This window comes from Cryptomeria japonica, chromosome 7 (genome assembly GCF_030272615.1).
Source record: "Cryptomeria japonica chromosome 7, Sugi_1.0, whole genome shotgun sequence".
NCBI lineage: Eukaryota > Viridiplantae > Streptophyta > Pinopsida > Cupressales > Cupressaceae > Cryptomeria > Cryptomeria japonica.
The window spans coordinates 104,346,608-104,373,361 of NC_081411.1; the positions used below are offsets into that span (position 1 = coordinate 104,346,608).

At 36.4% G+C, this 26,754-nt stretch overlaps 1 protein-coding gene across 1 annotated transcript; it reads right to left on the bottom strand.

The window, feature by feature from the left end:
* Positions 1 to 1,823: 1,823 nt before the first annotated feature.
* On the bottom strand, positions 1,824 to 25,676 carry LOC131856484 (probable disease resistance protein At1g61300). Its single transcript, XM_059208275.1, has 3 exons — positions 25,559 to 25,676; positions 4,456 to 5,290; positions 1,824 to 4,308 (listed from the first exon to the last, which is right to left on the bottom strand). The coding sequence occupies exons 1-3, from the start codon at positions 25,674 to 25,676 to the stop codon at positions 1,824 to 1,826; spliced, it is 3,438 nt and encodes a 1,145-aa protein (XP_059064258.1).
* Positions 25,677 to 26,754: the final 1,078 nt, after the last annotated feature.

Sequence of the window (26,754 nt, forward strand, 5' to 3'; positions counted from 1 at the left end):
ATAAAATATCATGAAGTATGATTATTGTAATGCACACTCCTACATATTAGCCAAGAGAAAGAAGGGAAAGAAATAGTAAATGCTTACTATATGTCACCAAATTAAATAAGCTATTCTACATAAAAGGCAAATTCGTGTAAGATATTTATTTAATAATTTGAGCCTAACATTAAAATTACATAAGTTAATTTCTTCCCTCAAGTTATGAATCCCTAGCATAACTAAGATGATTTAATTTACTAAGAAAAACTAATATATCTCTAATTTGTTAAAGAAATATATTGATACCTTATATAATGAAAATAAGATTTGAACTTTGATAAATTATTCTCCCACACTAAATAGATGCCACATGAGACCTCTTCAAAAGAAGAAGTTGGATCTACTTTAATGACCATTTATTTTTTAATATTTTCCTTAATATCAATAATATTTAATCAATGCAAATCATGCATATCCTGAATAGATAGAATTAATATTGATAGTTGGAAGGTCCTCAATGGTAGAAAAGGAATTCCAATGCTACCACATTCTACCAATATAGTCCATAGAACACAAAATCAATGAAAGACCATTGCAAATTAAATTTCTTGAAATGAGTAAGAATTTTTACTGACCATCGTTGTAACACAATTGCACCTTCCCATAGGCAACAATTTGAGAACTAAACTATTAGCATATCGGTCATTAGCATGGTAGGATTGTGCTTTCTTTTTGTGAGGATTCATATTGGTGTGAGAAGTATGAGTTAATTAAATAAATTCCTCTCTCTCTCTCTCTCTCTCTCTCTCTCTCTCTCTCTCTCTCTCTCTCTCTCTCTCTCTCTCTCTCTCTCTCTCTCTCTCTCTCTCTCTCTCTCTCTCTCTCTCCCTCTCTCTCTCTCCCTCTCTCCCTCTCCCTCTCTCCCTCCTCTCTCCCTCTCCCTCTCTCCCTCTCTCTCTCTCCCTCTCTCTCTCTCTCTCTCTCTCTCTCTCTCTCTCTCTCTCTCTCTCTATATATATATATATATATATCACTTCATGTATCTTTATCTTTTTTATCTCTCATCCCCCCCTCTCATTATTTTCCTCTTTCCAAATCTATTTCTCCTCCTCTCTCCTTCCATATCTCTCTCTCACAAAAACATAACCTCTATCTTTCTCAATCTATATCTCACAACATGTTGATGTAGTCCCCTTGTCTCATTAGTGTGCTCACCATGGATGGGAAGTGCCCTATCCTCTTCTATGCAATCCCTCTTAGTGAGTTGTTGCTATTTTTAACACATTGAACTTCTAAATGTGCTTAGTGTTTTCTTAATTTTGTAGATATTTTTGTAATTCAATTGAGGATATATTTTCTTTTGGTCATGTTTAATAATAAGCACTTATTTTGTTCAAAACAACCTATACCTACGCATTTTGAAACAATTAATATAATTTGAATCAATGACTTTGGATCACAATATTTTTTGAAAATACTTTAAACCAATATTAAGAAAAATACATCTTTTGAATAAAGAAATTATAAATACTTATCCTATTTTAATGAATAACATATACCTTTGAATGTTAAACTAAGTAATATGTAATAATAATCAATATCATATTTTAAATAATTTTCCTAATATATTAAAAAAATTACTTTATCATATAAATCAAAATAAACAAATTACAATTTACTATTTATGTGCATATATAAAATTGCTTATATTGCTCCCAAATAATATGCAAATTATAAACTACATATCTTTTTTCAAACAATATACAACTCATATTATTGAACGTAATACTAAAACTTTGTAGTCAAATTATTACATATTTATATACTATCAATGCTATAGCTCAAAACAAGAAAAACCCGTTAACGTCATTCAAAAACTGAAAAATTTCGTTACGCCAAAATTCCCTATAATGAGAACATTTACCTTTGTGAAGCTTATGAAAGTAGCGCCCCTCTAATGTCTGTGTTTCTATGGTAGATAATGTTATTGTTTGCACCTTTGTCTTTGTCTTAATAAAATTATCTTCCTCTGCGATGACAAGTAGAGCCTTTGAACAACCATAAACCCTTATCTTCTCCACAGTCTTCAAATTCCAGTAACACTGTGGTAACCTCTGCAATGCCTCACACTTCATTATTGTCAAAGTTTTAAGTGAAGGAAGTGCTCCCTCTTCCACTATTGGCAGCTGCTCTATCTTGTCCAACTCCCACAGTGAAAATATCTCAAGCTTGGGAAATCCTCTCCCCTTGCCAAATTCCTCTGGAAACTTCTCTATGTTGGGGCACTTAACTATGTCTAGTTGCTTTAAACTAGGAAGCTTGTGCAGAGCAGGTAGTTGTTTCAGCATGCGGCAGTTAAAAATACTAATGGAGCTCAGATGTTGAAATACACAAAATGAATTTTCTATCTGGACTAACTGAGGACACAATAGCCAGAGTTTTCTCAATTTTGACATGTAAGTTATGTCTTTGGGTAGCCTCTCCATACCTGTGAGAAGCAAGTATAGAGACTCTATCTGCTTCATGCTACCCAGCGTTCCTTCTCGAATTATTTCATTGCTATTTTCAAGCCCCAGCCTTTTCAGGTTGTGCAGGGTACCTAAATCACTAATTGAAAGCCGATTTTTTTCACCCTTATTCCACCCTATATTTGAAGAACCGTGTGCAGCCAGGTACTCCAGCGACGTAAGGTTTGAGATCCCAGATGGCATGTACTGCAGATGTCTACATGAACCAATGTCCAAAAGTTTTAGGGTAGTCAACTTAGAAATGCCGGCCGGAAGTTCTGTGATATCAGATCGATAAAGATCTAATATTTGAAGGTTTTGGAGAGCCGCAATAGAGTCGGGAAGTCTTTTGATTGGCACAGAATATAATCGGAGGCAAACTAAATTCTTTAAACATTCCATGTTTTTTGGCAACGACTGGAGTGCAGTCTTTGATAAATCCAGGACCTTGAGAGAGGTCATACTCCTAATCACCTCTTTTGGAATCCCTGTCAAAAAAGGATTCCAGGCAAGCAGCAAAGAACGGATATAGGGAGCTCTGAATGCCTTTGGAATTCTGGTCAAACTGTTGTCCATCAATGAAATTCTGACATGTTCTGAAAAGTCATTCGTTAGAATCTCAGAAAACCCTCTGCCTGACTGGAAGGAGCATTTTTCTTCTTTCTCGGCAATTTGATGTGCTAAATCATACAAAACATCATGCACAGTAAAAATAATCACCCTTCCATCATTATCCTTACGGACCGATTCAATAAGGCATCGATCTACTAACAAATTCATGTACATCTCTCCAATTTGGAGAGGATTCGTCCCAACGACTAATCCCTCTCCAATCCAGTACAATATTGCAATTTCACTTCTGATGACTTCGGCTTTTGAGAAAGCAGCAAGGTAGAGGAAGCACAACTGCAACGAAATGCCATAGCTGGCCACGTCCGCCAAAGCATCGTAGCTTAATCTCAAACTGCTGGAAAGCCTGCCTGAAAGTGAGTGTGTAGCTTTGTTCTGCAACCTCTGGAGTGCGAATTCCCATTCATTTGGGTATGTGATTCCTGCCATTGCATGCCCGATTACTTTGAGGGCTAAGGGAAGACCACCACACTCCTTGGAGACACCCCTTGCTATTTCTTCGTTGATGTTCCTGGGTAAAATTCCTTCGCTGTGTGGAAAAGCATGGAAAGAAAACAAACTCCAACTATCATCTTCAGTCAAATCTTGCATTTGGATGAATGATGATTTGGGAACACCCAACCGTGAGAGCACACTAGTAGTTCTGGAAGTGGCAATGATGATGTTGGAGTTGTGGAGTGGAAAGAGAGGCACACAAAGCTCCTCTAGCAACGAGGTTGCACTTGTTTCCCAAAGATCATCTAGAAACAGGGCAAACTTGTGTTTTGCCATGGTTGCATTCAACCAATATTTCACATTGTCTTCCTCTCTACTGTCCAATCTTTCATTTATTTTCAGAGATATTTGTTTGACAAGATCATATCTGAGAGCATTGAAAGATGGATTTTGTGAAACAGTAAGCCAAATCATTAAGTCATTGCAAAAGAGACTCTGAACCTGGTCACTGTTGAAGATTCGTTTGAGTAGTAGAGTCTTACCGGCCCCGCCCTTCCCAACTATGCCGAAACGAGACAATTTGGTGTGCTCCTGTGAATGAATCATCTCCACAAGTCTGTCTGATACAGAATCTTGTCCCACAATGAGTGCCTCCTCAATATACTTCTTGTTGGAAGTGCCTAGTGGTGATGGTACTATTTTCATTATTTCCGATGCACCATTCACAATACTCTCCAACATCGTATGTTCCTCACTGGATATTAGACAAAAGATTTTTAAAACGTAGAAGAAGCCTTCCAAAGCAATGATGACAATTTTACTTTATATGGAACATAGAAAGATTGCATGAATGTGAAGGTATGATAAAAGTCATGCAGAAGGATGATTATGAGCTGCTTACTCTTTGTTATTGATGATTGCGCCTTTGTAAAATGAGACCTCGTGGAGTGCCGTCTTCCACTCCTGGAGCTTTTCTGAGCTGTATCTCTGATTTTTTTCATACTCCGCGAAAGCATTCACATAATCTCCTTTTCCTTCAGCTACCCATCGCAGATCGGTAGGTCGGACACAGTAGAAGACAGGAATGATAGGTTTGCCAGATTTGAGCATAAAGGATAGCTCGGCGAGGCACCATGGCGATTGTGCATATGTGGGAGAGAAAATTGCTAGATGAAGAGAAGCACTACGCATTGCTTCTTCCACTGCTGCAGGAAAGAAGTCTCCAAACTGAAGCCCCTCGGAATCAAGAAAAACCCTAAAACCCCTGGCGTGGAGAGCATAGTAGATAGCTCTGGCCAGCGTATTTTTGACATCTGGTCCACGATGATTAATAAATATGCCCCACGGTTCCTTTTGTAATGGTACTGAGAATGTAGCAGAAGTAGATACAGTTGGAGGTGCAATTTCTTCAAAAGCATTTGAAACTTCAATCTGTAACTGACTATCATTGGTAGATACAGACGGAGCTGCCATGGAATTAGATTGAATTGAACAGAGGCACAAGCAGAAAGCAGGCTTGGCGGTGGGGATATGAAACGAGGCGATATGAATGGAAGTGTGATGTGAGGAAAACGCGTGATGTGGAATAATGTTTCTGGAAAGGGTCTGTGCGTTCAATGCTGTGTCTATCTGATGCTTTAACAAAAAGCCGTTGATCGCATGAGCATGGTAGAAAACATTATAATAGTTGCACCTACCCATGATCCCTGGATCTTGTCGGACTTTTGCATTCTCTCCTGTGGTGCATTAAAAAATATGCTTAATAATATTCATTTTCCTTGACCCACGTATGCTCGTTTGAACGTGATAGAGAAAACATAATAACGCCGAAGGTGTCCTTATTTGAAATGGACAACATGCAAGATTACATCAACGGTTGAAAATTGATTAAAAATCATGCAAGACGATCAGGTGAATCTGACTCGTCCGTTTGTTTCATGCAACCTTCATTAATTTTTATACGGTTTCTGCACATGTTGTGGGCTTTACGAGACCCGCTCCTCCTGTTCCCTCGGTATCACTGCCAGCGACATCTTCATGCGGGTAACATTTTTTTGGGAGTGAAGTTCTTTGGCAGCTGACAATGGTACCACATACGCACTGAATTGACGGTAGAAATTTTATCTGACCTGACATTCTCGCAAATCACTACTAAAGGACCTCTGCTTATAAAAAAATGCCCTCATAAATAACAAGGCCTGCTCTATAAAACGTTGTGATTTCAAATGGCCTTCTTCGCTGTGGTTGGCTTCAATTACAGTTCTGCATCTTACTGAATTTCTGACCGAAGTCTACATGTCCTCTATTTCTTCATTAAATAAAGATTACACCATAGCAATTTTACCGAAGTAAGTATATATAGAAGTTTATACCGCTCTGTACTGTCTAGCAATAGTATGCTACAGATAACAATTGTAATGTTTTGTCTAATAAATATTTTTATTTTTATTTTTTATTATTTTATATTATTTTCATAATATCATTGTTTAATATATCTTTTTATTATCTTAATAATATCATTGTCTAATATAGATTTTTATTATTTTAATATATTATAATTTATTTTATTATTTTATACTATATTTTTAATATACAGATGCAGAGCCCATATCAAAACATGAACTTCTATAACTCTCTAAATGCAACCAAATTGTTAAGATTCAACACATAATAGCCTGGAAACAACAAACCTACAGAAATCAAAGTGGAATCCTCTAAACAACCAAAATATCCACTAATGTGCCCTAAATATCCAAAATTCCAAAAACAATTCTCACAAGTGGAATGTAATAATGTATACAGGCATCTGTAGCAAAACGAGCAATTCCTACACTACATAACCAAAACATCTAAAATTTTACCATATGCGCCCTCGACATCTAAAATTTCTAAAAGAACAACTTCAAAATTTTACCAAACTTGGGAGCAATCGGCACAAGCCAAGCAATTTATACGCTAAATAACCAAATTACTAAGCAATCCAAATTTATACGCGTTGACATGAAAAATAAACACAAATATAAATCAATACGCCATCAAACTAATATATTTACTAAGTCATCCTAGGGCGTTGGACAATCCCTAACTCCATCGCTAACCAATTTTTGGACAAAAGTTGTCATGACAACTTTCAAAAGTTGTCATGCAACTTTTTGCAACTTTGCACTTTTTCACTTTTTGGTCTTCCCAACCTATGAGACCTATTCTAAGTCATCACACATGACCTTTAAAACATTTCTAAGCCTAATTTAACCCTCCCTAATGCATATACCAATTTTTGACACTTTTGACCATCAAGAAGGTCAACTACCTACTCAAACCACTTTTTATGCACAAAATGCAAACCTAAGAAGAATGAACTCAACCTAGGCCTACATTGACTCAAAATACTAACTCTTGGACCCTCCCGAAGTCCTTGTTCACTAGTGACTTGGCTAGGGTCACTACAAGCCAAAATTGAGAAAACTAAATATTCTAAGTCCTAGGTGCTCCTGCACCAACCTACAACAAGAATTGTAATCTAACCCTATTTGAATGATAAGCCTAATAAAGGCCCTAACCCTAATTGAACCATAATCCTATTTGAATTCTATCCCAAACCCTAACCCTAATTCAACTTCAATCTTAAATTAATCCTCGCCCTAATTTGATTGAATTGTAACCCTAATTCTAACTCTAATTGCACTAGAATACTAAACCCAACTGTAATTAAAACCTTACCATAATCAAATGCTAACCTTGAAAATATCTCTAATCTAGACCTAATTGGATCCTAACCGTAATTAGACCTTTTCACTAACGCAACCATAACCCTAATAAAACCTTAACCCTAACCTTAAAATCAAACTTTCTTATATAATCTTAATCCTCAAACCATGTTTTATCCTTAAACCCTAACCCTAATTGAGCATTTATGCTAACATAAGCATAACCCTAATTAAACCTTAACTGAAACCTAAAAAAAAAACATTATTATATAATCCTAACCTTAAAATCTAGCTATTTTATATGAATATTAAATATAACGCAATTAGTATTGATTACTAATATTTTCTACATAATGATATATTTAATATTATATAATAAGGATAATACTTATTTAACATATGCTTATAATATATAATTTATATTTAATATTATACATCATTATATATTATTAAATATATCATCATCAATAATAAAAATAATTAATATATTAATATAATGATTTATTTGAACCCTAATTGTAAATGAAAACTTTAGTCTATAACCATATTTAAATGTAATCCTAACCATCACTAAATCCTAACCCTAACCCTAAATAAACCCTATCCCTAGCCCTAACCCTATCCCTATCCTTACCCCACTACCTAATTGAACCCTACACTAATTAAAATCTAACCATAATAAACTGCAACCCAAACCATTATTTAAACTTATATCATACGTTTAATTGATTATAACATTACCAATTATTAAATCATAACCAAATTGAACACTAACCTTAACCCTTTTACTAATTTAACCCTAACCCTAATTGAAACCTAACACCTAATTCAACCCTAATCACAATCCTTACACTAACAATACCTACAACTTAAACCCTAACCCTAGCCATTATCCTAACCATAACTTTAAATACTAACCCTAATCACAATCCTAACCCTAATACTAACCCTAAATATGATGCACACCCTAACCCTAGCCATAATCCTAACTATGATTTAAAACCTAGTCCTAACCCTAACAATGATGTAAATCCTAACCCTAACCATAACTACATCTATAACCCTAAACCGAACTCTAACCCAAACTCTAAACCTAACCCTAACCCTAACCATGATCATAATCCTAACCGTAAACTCCATCCTAAATAATGACCCTAAACCTAACTATAATGTAATGCCCTAACGTAACCATAATAAAAAAAATAACCCTAATCATGGTATAGATCTTAACCATAACCCTAACCCTAACCATGATGTAAACACTAACATTAATCCTAACACTAACACTTAACCCTAACCTTAACCAACATGTAAACCCTAACCCTAGCCATAATGCTAATCATAATTGTAACACAAAGCCTAGCCATAATCCTAGAACCCTATCCCAAACCCCAACCATGATGTAGACCATAGCTCTAATTGTAATCCTAACCATAACTCTAATCCTTGACCCTAATCATAATCCTAACCCTAACCCTAAACCTAAACCTAACCCTAATACTAATCCTAACCTAACCCTAATAATAATCCTTAGCCCTAACCTTAAAACCTAATCCTAACCTTAAGCCTAACCTTAACCCTAACAATAATCCTTAGCCCTAATCCTAAAACATAATCCTAACCCTAACCCTAACTCTAACCCTTAACCTTATCCCTATCTATAACCCAAAACCTATTCCTAACCCAACTAAAAACCTTGACCCTAGCCTTAATGTTAAGCTCTAACCTTTATCATAATCCTAACCCTAAGCCTAAGCCTAACCCAATTTATTAGGTAAACACTACCATTAATCTTAACATTAACCCTAACCATGATTTAAACCCTAACCCTTGCCATGATCCTAACTATAACCCTTATTCTAACCATAGTCCTAACCCTAACCCTAACCTTCACCCCAACCATAATATTATCTTTTTCAATATCTTTCATGTTGCGACCCGACTCCTACTAGCTTATATATATTAATATTATATATATAAATTACGCCAATAGATATCCTTCTCGAGATGCCTATTTTTAATCAATTATCTCGATATAATTTATATATATAATATTAATATATATAAGCTAGAAAATTATACTATTAAGAAATTATGAATCATACAATCAATGTTTTCCTTCCATTAAAAAAATTATAATACTATTTCCTACCTAATAATGGTTGGCAAATGCAAGTGAGTTTTTCCGAGCAACACAAGTGGGCGATTTTGATGAGTTAAATGTTAGACAGGAAATCTAAATTGAAGATGTCCTCCATTATTGAAGGTGACGTCTATTAGACACATTTGACCATATATATTAATAAATAGAAAATGAAAGAATATCTTATATTCTAATTTTTAATTAATAAACAATTGCGCACAACTAATGATGTATGTACCTTTCATGAATACTATTTTTTTTAATAGTTGGAGATTGATGCTTATCCTAGTCAAGAATATAGTGAGATAGAATTCTTATAGTAAGCTTTCTTATGGATCAAAATTGTGGGTTATTGAGTTTACAAAGCATGTTACATTCATGTCAATATTTATTAGTAATTTTGTATTTGAAATAACAATATTAAAAATTAAAAATTTTAGATTAATTAGTCGAGTGTAAATGGTATATATTAATAATCAAGTAATAATTGGTGAGAGAAGTTGAGTTGTTTTGACATGGTAAAAGTGAATAAGACATCCTCCCGAAACAATATGTTTGATTTTGTCCACAATAATTATATTTAAGAAAATGAGACCATTTTAAATATATGAAAGATAGTCACAAAGATTGTCATGATCTTCATTAGGCTTTAAATTCTCATTGGAATATAAAATTCACTCTTTGTGTTTGAATAGTGGGCAATCTTAGTTTAATCTCTAAGATGATTAGTTTTGCCATTTAGATGGCACTCAAACAAATTGAGTATAAATTGTTGTTCACTATAGGAAAAAAATGGATGTGCTCAAACATTTGATCCACATAATTCAGTTCACTAGTGTGAAGTACAAGAATATGAGAAAGGATTTAAACACTAGTAGAATAATGTTCTAGCTTGTCCTCCTTTTCCCTCAACAATGAATAACTAGTTGATTAACTTCAATGATATTAACCAAGAAGCATCTTATTTTTCTTAGCATTGTACTATACCATCTTCTCATCATTGTATTTATTATTACATAGCGAAGGAAGGAACACTCCACTCATTTCAGATAAAGAAAGGAATGTAGCTTCTACTTCTCCCATTTGTTTCCTCCACTACTATCACTAAAATATGGCTTTAATGACTTTAATGTTAAAAATTTCACACCATATACTTGTTCACTATTCCTCCTCTTCCATGAAAAAAATTTAAAGCATGAAAATAAACTTTCTTCATCATTGAGCGCTTGGTCATTCCACCAATAGATGTTAATCTTTACATAGTCACATACTATTAGATTTTATGAGAAGCAATAACTAAGCCATTATTTGATGTTAGTCATAGACCACATTTTAGCCTAACCATATCTAGAAAAGTTAGGGTGCGTGTAATCTAACTAAGCTAAGATTTGATGTCGTGTGTCTGACAGAGCGTCTTGTGAACGATTTTCGAACTTTCCGGGTGAGCCTCGCTTCGCCTCCCTTCACTTGAACACTTTCTAAACACACTTCGATTTTTTTACATTGGTAATTTAAGGCGAAATAGATCACGGGGACTTGGCTTCCTTCTTACAATGTTACAATGTTACTTGAACTACCACTTTCTAATGCGTGCTGACATACCCAAGTGTTACATGTATAAATATGTACCCCACACAAATGAATTATAAATTTATGCTAGAAAAATAAAAGTAGTTTAATATTTAATAATATATAGGTTCCTTTTTAAAGCATTTAATAATATATATTATATATTAATATATTATTGTTTTGATATTGTATAATTTATATAAATATAAATATAATAAATAATGCATAAATAATATAATACGTGTAACATATTATTTAAAAATTATATAGCATCCAATTTAAATAGAAATATAATAAAACATAATATTATATACTTTTTAGTATTTAATATCTTTATGTGTATTTTAAGGGTAGAAGTTTAGTGGACATCAATCAATTGTTTGATCATGTGAATGAAAGAAGAATGAGATGATGTCTCATGGAGTACAATTATTGCAATGTACACTACTGCATTACCGATAAGAAGAAAGTAAGGCAATGAAGACTAAAGGCTTATTGCAAGTCATAGACTAATTCAACTAAGATAATTTCACATCTAAATTTATTGATTTAAGCATAAAATTAAAATAATACAAGTTTCTTTTCCACTCAAGTAGTGCATTCCTATATGTAACTAAGATTGTTTTATTTTACTAAAAAAGAAATGCATATCTCTATTTTATTAAATAAATATATTTTAACCTTATATAAATGAATTTAAGATTTGAGCATTGATGAATTCCTTCGCCACACTAGATGGAAAATGCATGACACCTCTTCAAAAGAACAAGTGTGGTCTACTTCAATGATCATTACTTGTTTTAAATTTTCTTTCATAGCAATAATTTTTAATCAATGCAAATCACACATTACTTGAATGGATAGAATTAATCCTAATAGTTTGAAGGCCCTCTATCTATATTCCCCCCTCTACATCTCTATATATTGAGCTCTCTCTCTCTCTACCTATCTCTCTCCCTCTTCGCTCCCTCCCTTCTCTAACTATCTATCTCCCCCTTTCCCCCTTCTACCTATATCTCTCACTTAATCTCCCTATCTCTCTCATCCCTCACTCTCTCCCTATTCCCTCCCTATCCCCTATCTATCTCTCTATCTTTATATCTCTCTCCCTTTATCTTCCCATATATCTCTACCTCTGTCTCTTTTTCTCTCTCTCTCTCTCTCTCTCTCTCTCTCTCTAAATGTCTATCCATATTCATCCATCTCTCTCCCTCTCCTTCTCCCTCTCGTCTTTGTAGACCTCTATATTTTATCTCATGTCCTCTCCATCTAGATATCTCCATAATTTATCTTTTATATCTCATTCTATATGTATATCATTATCTCTCCATCTCTTTGTACCCCAATATCTCTCCCTCTCTCTACCTTTCCTAATTTAGAGGTTTTGTTTTAATCATGTTTGGATCACTAACACTATCTCCATATCTCTCTCTCTCACTCTCTCTCACACACACTCCCTATTTCTCCCTCCTTGCTACCTCTATATCTCTATCACTCGCATATACACACTTACTCCTTGTTTCCCCTTTCTTGTCTCTATCTTACCCCCCTATCCATCACTATCTCTATTACAAATCTATATCATCTCCTTTACCTCTCACTCTTGCCCCTTTGATCTATATCTTCCCATCTCTCTTTCTCCCTCTTTTTCTATATATACCTTTGACACTTCCTATGTCTTTATATATCTCTCCATCTCCACCATTCTCTCTCTACTTCTCTCTATTTTTTTACCTCTTTATCCATCTCTTTGTCCCTCTTCCTCTTTCCCTGTATAACTTCATCTCTATCTCTAAACCTCTCTATATCTTTATCTATTTCTCTCCCTTTTCCGCTCTCCCTCTATCTTCATCTCTCCCTATATCTTCCTCTCTCCCCGCTCTATCTCTAGACATCTCTCCCACTATTTACCAATTCATCTCTCTCCATCTTTGCCCCTCTTCTTAAGCCCTCTATATCTATATCTCTTCACCCCTTTATCTTCGTCTCTCCATATTTCTTCTAATCTCTTACCTATGTTTATCTTGTTATATTTTCATCTATCTCCGCCTCTCTCTATATCCATCCTAGCTCTATAAAAATATTTCTATCTTTCCCTCTCTTCCCTTATCTATTTATTCATGTCTTCCATCTCTATCTATCCCTCTCCCCTATCTCTTTATCCCTTGTATTTATGTCCTCCTCCATCTCCATCTCCAACTCTGTCAAGTTATCCATAATCTCTATCTCCTTATCTCACTCTCTCTATCTCCCCACTTCTCAATATGCAAAGAATAGACAAAAAAAAATTTATTAACCTTCCACACATTTTCGGCATACCCATTGCACGCTAAGGTGAAATTTCTAGTAATAGTTTTACCCACGAAATATTCCTATTCTTTCACTACAGATTGTTCCAGCTTAGAGATTCCAAGAGAGGTATTTTTTACTTGGTTGGGAGTTTCGTATGCTGCAATTGCTACTTCCTTTTCTTAGCTCTGTTACTATGTTCTTAAGAAGGCTTCTTGTTAAATGCATGTTCAGGTTTGATACTTCACAATCTTATAGAGTGGATTAGGTAGTTTAGGCCAATGTTAAATCTGACACACTAAGCAACATATTAAGTCGACAGAATGTTAGTCAACTTTGATTTTTTAACACTTTTAAGTCAAAAAGTATAATCTTAGTTTGATCACACACATTATTAAATATACTAAACCTAGAAAATATCAATCTACTATGACTGTTTAACACTTTTAACCTTAGAAATTTAAGCTTAGTGTGTATAGTTTAAACCATTCTACTGAATTGTATTGAATAATGTCTATTTAACTATGACTTTTCTTGTTCTTTCTATTGCTATAACAACAGTCCTTTAACAATTTTGTATTTTATATAAATATTGATAATATGATGAAACTATAAAGATCTAGTCAACTACTAAGAGGGGGAGGGTGAATCAGTAGATAGAAAATTAACTGGGCTTTCACCAAACTTGTTTCCAACTCAAAAACAACTCACAAAGTTCACCATTTTAGTCACTCTAACAAATCTGCGGCTACATTGTTAAACCTTACCGATTGACCTAATACTTCAATGATATAATGCAATAAATTTTAAACTTAAATATCCTTTGACCAAAAGCTTAAAACACTTCACTGATACCAATAATAACATATTTCAGATAATTTCTAGTCATTCAGATATATCTATGCAGATTTACCAATGATTCATATCAACCATACCAATAACACATCCACAAAATCATTCACAACTTGACACAACGGTTTTTCATGTGGAAACCCAAATGGGAAAAACCACGGTGGGGATGAATACAAATTAGTATTTTGAACTCTTATGAAGTTCACCCTATTAGGAGCCAAGCCTTTCTAGAAGCTTATACAATAATGTTCTATTAGGAACATATTCGGTTAAGGACCACCTAGTTAAGGGATTGACTGCAAATACCTTGTTAAAGGTAACCTTGATGGAGGATTTCAAATCCAAGCTAATGGATCACCTGGTTAGAGGATTTCAATAGCAAGCCTGTTAGAGCTTACCTTCTTAGGGGATTTCAAACTGTTGTAATGGCTAGAGAACAACAAGTTCTTGACCGATCTAGAAAGAACACTTCCTTGCTGAATCAGATCCTTTCTTGCTCCTATCTACCTTCACATAATCCTATAGACACACCTCATCGTTTGGCAACAATCACTTTCACACTTAATCAAAATTTCCAACCACTCATTCAATTAATTCATCGACCTTATAAACAAATAAATTATGTCATTAATACAACACAAACCCTGAAAATATCATATAGATTACAAACACATCGTCTCAATCCTTACTGTTAGATTACATAAAATCAACTTTACATTCTTCTAGGCATCTGCAACCACTCCTAGATCATCGCACTTTGAATCCTATAACTCATTACGTGCAAAAACCATTTTGAAACTCATCACGTGCATCATTCTTACGTGGCATCTTCATCACCAATCATCATTCAGTCATAGATCATCACAACTGATCTCCAAGATTCATCGGTTAGGTTCTGCTTCTCAACTGGATAGGGTTACCGGTTGATCTTCAGTGTATCATTACTGGTTACTCTACTGCTTCATTACCGATTTCTTTATTGCTTCATTACCGGTTGCTAATGACATCAATGACAACACTTCCTAATATACTTCTTCAATGCAATCTTCATGCAATGCCAACATTCTCCCCCTTTGGAATTGATGGAAATACAAATATCAATACCAATTGATGGTCATGATTGAGAGTAAAGCATATACTATTCTTCAAATGATTCAAGTATAGGAATCCTAGTTTACATTTTCAACACAAACTATCCTTCAACTGTATCTTCATGTCTTCAGCTGATAACTAGTCTGCAATCTATCTCCTCTCCTTAACATATATTTTGTCAATCATATATAGCTTCTCCCCCTTTGACAACAATGCCAAAGTGAAGGTAAATCATTATGCTTCTTATCCATGCTTCACCAATCTACAATGCTCCCCTATGGAGTAGCTCCATTCTTCGCCAATCCATCTTCAATATTTTCTATAGGCTCCGGGATTGATGTCTTCCATATCTTCTTAATTGACTTCATGTAGGGGTACAACCCCTAACTCACCTCTAAGATATTCAAATGTAGCCTTAGGTAAAGGTTTAGTAAAAATATTTGCTAGTTGTTCTTTAGTGGAAACTTGCTCCAGTGATACATCTTTTCTTTGAACTTTCTCTTTGAGAAAATGATACTTCAGCTCTATATGCTTTGTCCTTGCATGTAACACCGGGTTCTTAGAAATATTTATAGCACTAGTGTTATCACAGAAAATTCTTACCGGTTCGGATATCTTTAGCTTGAAAACTTCCAATATATGTTTCATCCAAATTGTTTGTGTAAAATTCATGTAAGCTACAACTTACTCAACTTTTGTTGTTGATTGAGAGATACAACTCTGTTTCTTGTTGCTTCAAGACACTAATCTGCCTCCAAGAAAAAATGCTCCCCTGGTTATACTTTTCCTGTCATTAACATTTTCTACCCAATCTGCATTGTTATAAACCTTTAAGTCAAATTTTCCTGCATATAGATACCATAATCCATAATCTATTATGCCTTTCAAGTATCTAAAAATTCTCTGGGTTGCAATCATGTGTCTCCTTTAGATTTTTCTAAAATCTAGCAATCAATCCTACTACATGAGAAATGTTCGGTCTGTTGTGGATAACAAAATGTAGCTTACCTATCATGGATTTGTTTTCCTTTTCATCAATTGGTGCAAAATCATCTTGCTTTAAAAATTTATAGCCTATAACCATTGGTGTTCCAACTAGTTTACAATCTTCCATTCCAAAGTTTTCAACACTTCCTTCACATACTTGGATTGTGTGATAAAATTTCCTTCCTTCATCTATTGGATTTGCATACCTATGAAATTTTTTATCTCACCTACCAGTGACATCTAAAATTCCTTCTTCATTTCATTAGCAAAATCATGATATATATCATCATTACCTCCTAAAATGATATCATCAACAAATACCTCACTTACCAGTATTTTATCTCCTTATGTCTTGAGATATATGTTACTATCTTCATTGGTTCTTTGAAAACCTATTTTTACTAAGTGAGAGTGTAATCTTTCATACCATGCTCTTAGTGCTTGTTTCAATCCATATAGTGCCTTATGTAGCTTGCACACAATATCCTTTTCTTCAGTTAATGCATAACCATCTGGTTGTTCTATGTAGACTTCTTCTTCTAATATTCTATTTAAGAATGTTGATTTAACATCCATTTGATATACCTCAAATTCTCTGTATACTGCAAATGCAAGTAGAGTCCTTACTCCTTCCATTCTTGCTACTAGTACAAATGTCTCACCATAATCTTCACCTTCCTCTTGTGTATATCCTTTACATACCAGTCTAGCTTTATTCCTGACCACTGCTCCATCTTCATTCAATTTATTTCTGAATACCCACTTTGTGCCTATTACATTCTTATTTTCTGATCTGGGTACCAATGACCATGTATTTTTCTTCTCTAGTTGATCGAGTTCTTCTTCCATTGCCTTGATCTAGTCTTCATCTGCAAAGGCTTATTTTGTTGTTCTAGGCTCAATGGTGGAGATCATACAATAGTTTTCTCTTAGCCTTCTTGTATTTAACACACCTACATTCTTGTCTCCAATAATCTGATCGAGGTTGTGATTGAGTCTGACATACCTTAGAATAACATGATCTTGGTTTTTAGATTCTTCTTCTTCTTCACTTTTTTCATCTTCTGCTGGACCTTCCTATTCCAGTTGAATGGGGGCTTCTATGTTTAGTTCTCCAACTTCTGGCCTTACCGGTTCCGGTTCCAAAAACAATGTGTTTAGTTCTTCTTCTTCCTTCTCTTTGCTGGTTTCTTCAGATTTTTTAGGAAATTCATCTACTCAGACATTGACACTTTCAATGATCTTCTTAGTCCAGTTGTTGTAGCTCTTGTAAGCTTTTCTCTTGGTGGAGTAACCAAGAAATATGCCTTCATCACTTTTGGCATCAAAATTTCCAATATAATCACTTCTTTTCATAAAACATCTACTACCAAAAAAATTGAAGTAACTAACATTCGGTGATCTACCATACAAGTATTCATAGGGTATTTTGTCTTTACCTCTTTTGACTAGTATCTGGTTCATTATATAAATAGTTGTGCTGATAGCTTCTCTCCAAAGTGTCTTGGCTACGTCTCCTTGAATTAATATAGTCCTAGCACCTTCAACCACTGACCGGTTGTTCCTTTCTGCAATACCATTCTGCTATGGTGTCCTTGGTGCAGATACCTGCCTCTTGATCCCATTGTTTTCACAGTATCTAGTAAATTTCTCTTAAGTAAATTCACCACCTTAATCTGTCCTTAAACATTTCAGCTTCCTTCTACTTTCATTCTCAACTAAGGCTCTGAATGCCTTACATTTTCTAAATGCTTCTATCTTATCTTTCAAGAATTAGACCCACATCATTCTTCAGCAGTCATCGGCAAATATCATGAAGTAGTGATCCCCTTGAATACTCCTAGTCCTCATTGTTCCAAATAGGTCAGTATGAATCAAATCAAGAAAATGTTTAGCTGAGAAAGATTTTCTCTTGAAGATTGAGGTTGAAATTTTCCCTAACTAACATTCCTTGCACAAAGAATTCACCGGTTTGTCCAACTGTGGCAATCATCTTATTGATTTTGACTTTCTGACTCTTACAATGTTATCAAAATTCACATGACAAAACTTTTGATGCCAAATCCAACTATCTTCTACTTTTGCAATCAAACAACTATTGACTTTAGAGTTTAAGTGAAATAGGTTACCTTTGCTTCCAAAGATCTTGAATACTCCATTCTTGAATTCTAATGGGTAACCTTTGTCATTGAGTTGAGCAACACTCGAAAGATTGTATTTTAGACCTTCAACCCAGTAGACATCATCTGCACTACTCTTAAATTCAGGGAAATGGATCCTTTGCCTTTTACCATCTAGGGAGAGTTGTTCCCAAATCTAACAACAACTCCATCAAATGTGTTCAATGTTAGGAACTTTCTCTGGTCACCAGTCATGTGGTGTGAATAGCCACTATCAATAATTCAGTCATCTAAATTACCAAGTGAGAGACCAATGCCTTTTGATCTGATATGTCTTCTTTGATAGCAACAAAGACAATGTCCCCATTTGTATCTTCCTTAGATTGTTCATCTATAATACCTTCATCCACTGGAATGAGACAATTTGTTTTTCCTTTACCTTTAAACTTCCTATATTTCTCTCATTTTTCCTCGTTATCTCCATTAGGAAAGTTAACAGCAATATGTCCTATCTAGTTATATGCAAAACATTTCAGTGGTAATTTACCTCTATACTTACCGATACCTCTGGGTAATCTCTTGGCCAACAATTCTTTGAGTTCCATCACGCTATCATCATCATCTACGTCTCTGCTAGATCTAGATTCATGATTGTAACATACTTCTCTGCTTCTCCTTACTGATGGGGTTGAGACTGAGGCTTTAAATGTAGATTCTGACCTCTAAACACTTCCATCAAAACTATTTAATTCGAATGTAGTCAATTTACCAATGATAGAGTCAAGAGTTACCTTTGTCTTGTCAACAAATTTAAGCTCTTGAATGATTGCAACTCAGTTACCGTAGACTAATAGAAGGGTTCTAAACACCTTGCTAACCACAGTGGCATCCTCCATTGTACCTCCAACACTTTTGATTTCTCCAACTATCTCCTTGATTCTCTAACCATATTGTTGAATGTTTTCACCTTCAGCCATTCTCGTATCATCAAATTTCCCTCTGAGACTCTCTTCCCTGGCTATCTTTACATGCTCATCACCTCTATAGATATCTTCCAATTTCTTCCAAACTTCATATGAAGTCTCCAATCCATGAACATTAATATATTCTCAATCAGACAAGGTACTGATGATGGCTTTTGATGGTTGCTTGTTCTCTTGTTTCTCCTTCTTCTGATTATCTCTCAAAATTTCACTACAAATGGCCTCTTTACAAGCATGAGTAGCTGCCATATACTCTGCTTCAGTAGTGGATAAAGCAACCACAGCTTGTCGCTTACTCATCCAACTAATTGCACCACCAAACAAAGTAAACACATAAGCACTGGTGGATCTTCTGCTATCAATATCACCTGCCCAATCTGAATCCACATAACCATGGATATCAAGGGAAGTCATGTCTCGAACTGAATTACCATGATAACACAAAGAATACTCTGAAGTACCCTTCAAATATCTGAAGACTCTTTTGACTGCATCCCAATGAACTCTACCAGGATTAGACATATATCTAGAAAGTACTCCCACTGCTTGGGCAATGTCTGGTCTAGTACAGACCATAGCATACATCAAGCTTCCAACTGCACTCTAGTAAGGTACTCTGCTCATGTCTTCCATCTCCAATGGGGATGTAGGACAATCTGAAACAGATAGTTTCATTCCAACTGTAAAAGGAACACTCAATGGTCTACAATTCTGCATGTTGAACCTCTGTAACACTGAATTCACATACTTACTCTAGCCTAGCCATAGCTTTCTGTTCACCCTATCTCTTCTAATTTCCATCCCAAGAATGTGCTTTGCTGCACCAAGATCTTTCATTTCAAATTTAGCAGTGAGCTGAGACTTCAGTTCTGAAATCATACCTTTCCCTTTACCAATGAATAACATATCATCAACATACAATGCAATGAATAAGAAATGATCACCATCAGATTTATAATAAACACAGTGATCTGATTTAGAACGTTCAAATCCCAAACTCAACACATATGTATCAAATTTCTGGTACCACATCCTAGGACTTTGTTTGAGGCCATACAAAGATTTCTTCAATTTACAGACCAAATTACTTTTGCCTTTCACCACATAGTGCTCCGGTTGTGTCATATAAATATCTTCCTCCAAATCACCAATAAGGAAAGCAGTTTTCATATCCATTTGCTCAACCTCTAAATCATAAGCAGTAGCAATAGAAAGCAAAAATCTAATGGACGTCATTTTTGCAACAGGAGAAAATATCTCACCGTAATCAACACCCTCAACCTGAGAGTAGCCTTTTGCAACCAACCTTGCTTTATACTTCTCAATGCTTCCATCTGAACCAACCTTTTTCTTGAACACCCATTTACAACCAACAGGTTTTCGTCCTTCAGGCAATGGTACAAGATCCCATGTATCATTCTTTTTCAAAGCTACCATTTCTTCCTCCATAACAATCTTCCAGGATTCTGCATCATTCATACCTAATGCCTCTTCTATAGATTTCGGTTCATCCACACTAGTATTCAGAGCAAAAATACATCTCCAATCATTAGGTGAATACCTTTCAGGTGGTTGTCTATGTCTTGTAGACCTTCGAACAAGCTGAGTTGGAGGTTCTTCCTCCTCTTCTGAAGATTCAGAGCTAGACGAGCTCTCCTCAACATCTTGCCTATCTAGGGGTCTCGATTCAACTCTTTCAGGTGTAGAAGGAAGTTGAATCACATCTTCTTTTATAGTCTATTCTGGCTGCAATGTAACAGAAGGAGACTTAATTTCTCTAAAAATAACACTTCTACTGTGAATTACCTTTTGTGCAACAGGGTCCCAAAGCTTGTATCCTTTCACACCATAACTATACCCGATGAAGATACATTTCACAGCCTTGTTCTCCAACTTTGTTCACTTCTCCTTTGGCACATGTGCATATGCCTCGCAACCAAAAACTCTAAGATGTCTCAATGAAGGCTTGTGACCTGACCATGCTTCCATAGGCGTTTTATCAACAAGAGCTGATGTAGGAGACCTGTTAATCAGGTAGCAAGCAGTGGCAACAGCTTCAGCCCAAAACTTTTGTTCGAGACCAGCACCACTCAACATACTCCTAGCCTTCTCCATCAGTGTCCTGTTCATTCTTTCTGCAACTCCATTCTGCTGTGGAGAATATGGAGTTGTCTTCTGCCTGTTAATTCCACAATCTTTACAGAATCTATCAAAATCATTAGAGTAAAACTCACCGCCATTATCAGTTCTCAAACATTTTATTTTCTTTCCAGTCTACAACTCAACCATTGCTTTAAATTCTTTAAAACGACTAAAAACTTCAAATTTACTCTTTAGAAAATATACTCATGTCCTTCTACTAAAATCATCAATAAATGAAACATAATATGTGGATTTTCCAATCGAAGAGACATCTACTAGACCAAACACATCAGAATGGATAAGATCCAAAACACCACAAGTTTTATGAGTACTCGAGTAAAACTGAACGCGGTTTTGTTTTCCATAAATGCAATGCTCACATAAATCAAAGTCAAGATTACAATCATTCAAACCTTCAACAAGGTTTTTATTTTTCAAGGTCCTTAGACCCTTTTCTCCAATGTGGCCAAGTCTCTGGTGCCATAACATAGTCTTCTCTGCAGGTAACTTTGCTTCAGATGAAAGAGCACCCTTAGGTACCCAAAAACCATTTCCATCTGCTGAAGGTGAAACCTTCAAATATTCCAGTGAAGTATCCGCAGATTTACTTTTTACAGAAGTGCTATTACACTCAACAATGTATGCTTCAAGCTTATACAAAGTGCCAAACCTGACACCTCTAGCAACTACCATAGCACCCTTAATCATCTTACATCCTACTTCAGAAAAGACTACCTGCACACCTGCATCTATCAGTTTGCTCACAGATAATAGGTTTCGTTTTAATCCAAGGATATGCAGCACACCATTAATCTTTTTTATTCTACCATCAGAAAACCTGATTCTAACTTTACCTCGACCAACAATGTCTAGAGGTGAATCATCACCCAAGTACACCTTACCTCCATTAAATCCTTCATATTGAGAAAACCAATCTCTATTGGAAGTCATATGAAAAGATGCACCTGAGTCAATTAGCCAGGCATCATTACCTGCATGAGTCGCCAAAGCCGCAATAAATGCATCGCCATCTTCCTTGTCAGACTCAGAATCAGAATCAAACTTTTTCTTTTTCTTCTTCTTCTTTTCTTCTTTGTAGTCCTTACGGATGTGACCTGGTTTACCACAATTCCAGCAAATGACTTTGGACTTTCCAGGAGATTTCGATCTCCCTTTGGATTTGGACTTGTCGCGCTTCTCATTCTTCTTGCCTTTCTCCTTAGGTCTTCCACGAACGGTTAGGGCTTCCTTTGAACTGATGGATACCTTCCTTCGCATCTCTTCACCGAGTAGGGCACCCACCACGTCTTCAAATTTCAAAACAACAGAAATACTACCGATAGCCATAACAAGAGAATCCCACGAATCAGGCAAAGAACAAAGCAAGATCTGACATTTCTCCTCCTCGTCCATCTTAACACCGACGGATACTAATTGAGCCACCAACATATTGAATGGTTCCAGGTGGTCTGCAATTCATCCACCCTCTTCCATCTTCAAGGAATACAATTTCTTTCTTAAGAAAATTTGATTTAATAAAGATTTCGCTTGATACATCTCACCAAGCTTAGTCCATAGCTTCTTTGCAGAGTTTTCTTCATGGACATTGATTAGAACAGAGCCTGCCAGGCATAGTCTGATTAGACCCTTGGCTTTTCGATCCATAACATCATATTGAGCTGCCGCAGTAGGATCTGAGGGCCTTTGGACATTCGCATCAACAGCATCCCAAAGATCTCAATCTATTAGCAGATCTTCCATCTTCAGCTTCCACATCTCAAAATTACTTCCATTAAATTTCTCCACCTCTATTCTCCCTGACGAACTCGCCATCTGAATATTCCTGCAACAAGATCAAAAAGTGTCTTCTGCACAAGCTCCCACTCAAATCTGGATTAGTTCAATAAACCCAACTGCCCATAATTGAAACCAAAGGTGATCAGGCTCTGATACCACTTGTAAGGAAGTTAAGTACTGGAAACAACTTCCTACACTAACCTTGAGAGGAGGGTAATGTAAAACTTTTTCAGATCGTTACAACAGTTACAGAAAATAGAAATTCCTCAGACAACCCATGCTCTCTGATTTCACTGGTGATCTCATTCAGCACAATTTGAGTCACTTTCTTCTCATGAAAAATGTTCCCGAAACCTTGTTGGTTCCACTGTTTAAGCTGAAGCTCAACAAAATGCAACTGCTTAGCAAAAGAGTGCATGGCAGTGCTAAAGGTTGGCCTCCCTTTCCTCCACTAGTTCGCAACAAGAACCTACAAAGAAGGGTCCCAAAGCCACATAAGTTGGAATCTGAATGAAGGTGAATGGGCTACCCGAGCCGAAGATGAAACTAGCTTGATGGGCCAGTGATCCGACCCTTGTAAGGAAGTTAAGTAGCGGAAACAACTTCCTACACTAACCTTGAGAGGAGGGTAATGTAAAATTTTTTCAGATCGTTACAACAGTTACAGAAAATAGAAATAGATATAATAGCATTCATACCACAACATAGTGATTTACGTGGGGAAAACCCTTTCGGGAGAAAAACCCCACACTCCAAAAGGAGCTCAATATTTTATTGAGCAATCAAAAACAGATTACAACATACTTGCAGAGCAAGCTCTTCGCAGTAGTACCACTAATCAGAGATTCAAAGGCAACTCAATAGCCATAAGACTCTTACACACAACCTCTATCTCACACAACTCATAAATAGGAGATACAATACAAGAAACTGTCAAACGGTATTACAAAACCATGGGCTAAAACCACCCAATAAGGTGTAGCCGACCTTATCTCCCTTCTAGATGCCCTATGACATGTTAAAGCACACATCAACACGTGTCACTCCCTTTTATAGCTCATTTATGTATCCGATACAAATTATTTTTCCTATTTCAGGAGTACAAACTTCTGGAGGCCATAACTTGAGAACCGGGTGTCCGATTGACGAACCGTTTGAAGCATCGGAAAGCTCGCAAAGTGCTCTATCACCTGGCAACCAGCTATGCCGATTACGACCACTTTTCAGGGTGTTTCGGAGCCTCTAAAGCCCCCAAAATTAAGTTTAAACATTTTATCGCACCCCTCCAAGACGAAAACTTTAATATCTTCAAAACTAGCTGTGACCTTGCGACGCAACTTTACCAGAATGCTTATCTAGCCAACTAGAAGCTTCAGGGAGAGTTTCGCACCATGTCATGCTCAAATGAAAAATTACTATAAATAGTAACCTCGCATAAATGCAAGGTTGAGACACCATTTTTCCCAACAACCCTCTCCAGTCAAGAATCTCAGAACTTGTGGACCACCCCCCGCCAATCCAAAAACAAGAAAATAGAAAATGATCCAACCATTCAGCAATCCAATTCTCTCCCACCCTCCTATTGTTCCAAGTGAACAAACCATTGCTAGGCTTGATGTCAACTAGTCGCAGCAAGGAGATACTATCCTAGAATAGGAAAGAAGAAGGTTCCAACTGCATTACACCCCCCTTCTTTTCACTCAACTCCAAGATGGCATTGAAGTCTCTTGCCATAATCCAAGGATGAAAAGGGGCCAACCTTCACATACAAGAAACATGAGACCATAAGTTTTGCTTACCCTGAAGATTAGTGGGAGTATAGATATTCAAAAACAAGATGAATTCCCCAGTCTCAAGACTAGATAGCACCCCTGATAACGAGGATCTAGAGGCAGCCCACCAGACAGTGCGAAACCTTAAAGGGTTCCAAAGACAGGCCACCCCTCCCGAGGAACCAGCTACCCCAACACACTGACACTTGCCTCGACCCCATAGCTTTGGCATTAGACCCATCATACTCTCCACTGAAAGTTTAGTTTCTTGCAAGAAAAGGACATCACGTGAATGATTCCTAATCAAATCCTGAACAACTTTTTGTCTAGGGCTGTTGTTCAAGCCCCTTACATTCCATGAGAGCACAATAATTTAGGAGGGTTGGAAAAGTGCGAATCCAAAGTCTTCACTGACCCTGACTCAACCAAATTCTCCCCCATCAATTTGATCTTATCCAAATCCTTCTTTCTACCAACCTTTGAGCTCTTCTCTGAAACACTTTTCTTAATATCTTTCTGATGTAGACCCAGGTGAATGGCAGACTTATTACTTTTAACCCCAGCTAGTTCCAATTTCAAAGCAATCAAAGAACCCTCCCCCTTAGCCAGATTCACCTCAATACCAGGAGCCAGGCCCAACTGAACCCCTACTGTCTGGTCCATCTCCATCTAATGGCTTCCAACCACTAGTAGGGCCTGGGAAGATTCCTCCTTTACACTTTCCAGAACCCCTCTTGATGCACCCTGATCTAGAGGGGTTAACCCCGGATTTACTTCCTGATGGCTCAGGTCATCCAGGGCCTCAAATCTGTTAAAGGTATCCTCCTCACGTCTCTTCTGTAAGGGTCTCTTTTGTCCTCTATTCCTGTTCTTTGTCTTAACTGAGACAAAACCATCAGCACCCTCTACCACACCCAACATGGTAGCTTTCCCTTTCTCAGCCCTATCAAGGCTCGGTTTTGACTATTGAGGTTGTCGCACCACCAGTTTGTATCTAGGACACTTACGCTGTAAATGACCAAACTCATGACACAGACGGCAGCAGAATGGTAAAGTCTCATAATCTAACTGTTGAACCCAAGAATAAGAGCCTACACACATATCTATAGCATCTGGCAAGGGTTTACTAAGATATATTTCAACACAGATACATACAAAGGTCATTACCTTTCTCCCCAGAGTTTGTGACAAGGATCCCACTGGCCTCCCAAGAAGAGCGGTGAGCATCCGTAGCACATCCTCCTGACAACATTCCACTGGAAGACGTGGTGACCAAACCCACACCGGAACCCTATTTGGGAGCTCCTCAGAAGGATTAAACCCCTCATGACAAGGTTTGATGAATAATCCCACCTAGTTTTAAAAATATGGGCCTCCTTCAAAGACCTTATTGCGATCCTCCATGCAGTTGAAAGTAACCATGAAGTAGTTATTTGCCAAAAGCATAATCTCCATTTCCCCTTCCAGTGCCCATGTCCTCTGCGCCCAATTTTCCAAAAACTGCAATGAAACCCTCATTCCCAAAAACTTGCAATATAGCGAGTGATTTGAAAAGTATTCAATGTCTTCAGCTATTATCTCAGGAGGGATGATCAGCTTCGGCCTCTCACTACATCTCTTTAGGCAACCATTAATTTTCACCATGTGAGAGCTACCAGCACTCCCAGATCCCGAATCAGAAGAGAAGAGATTATTGTTAAATGTCTTGAAATTCTGAAATGGGGGTTTTGAGCCCACTGCAGCATGG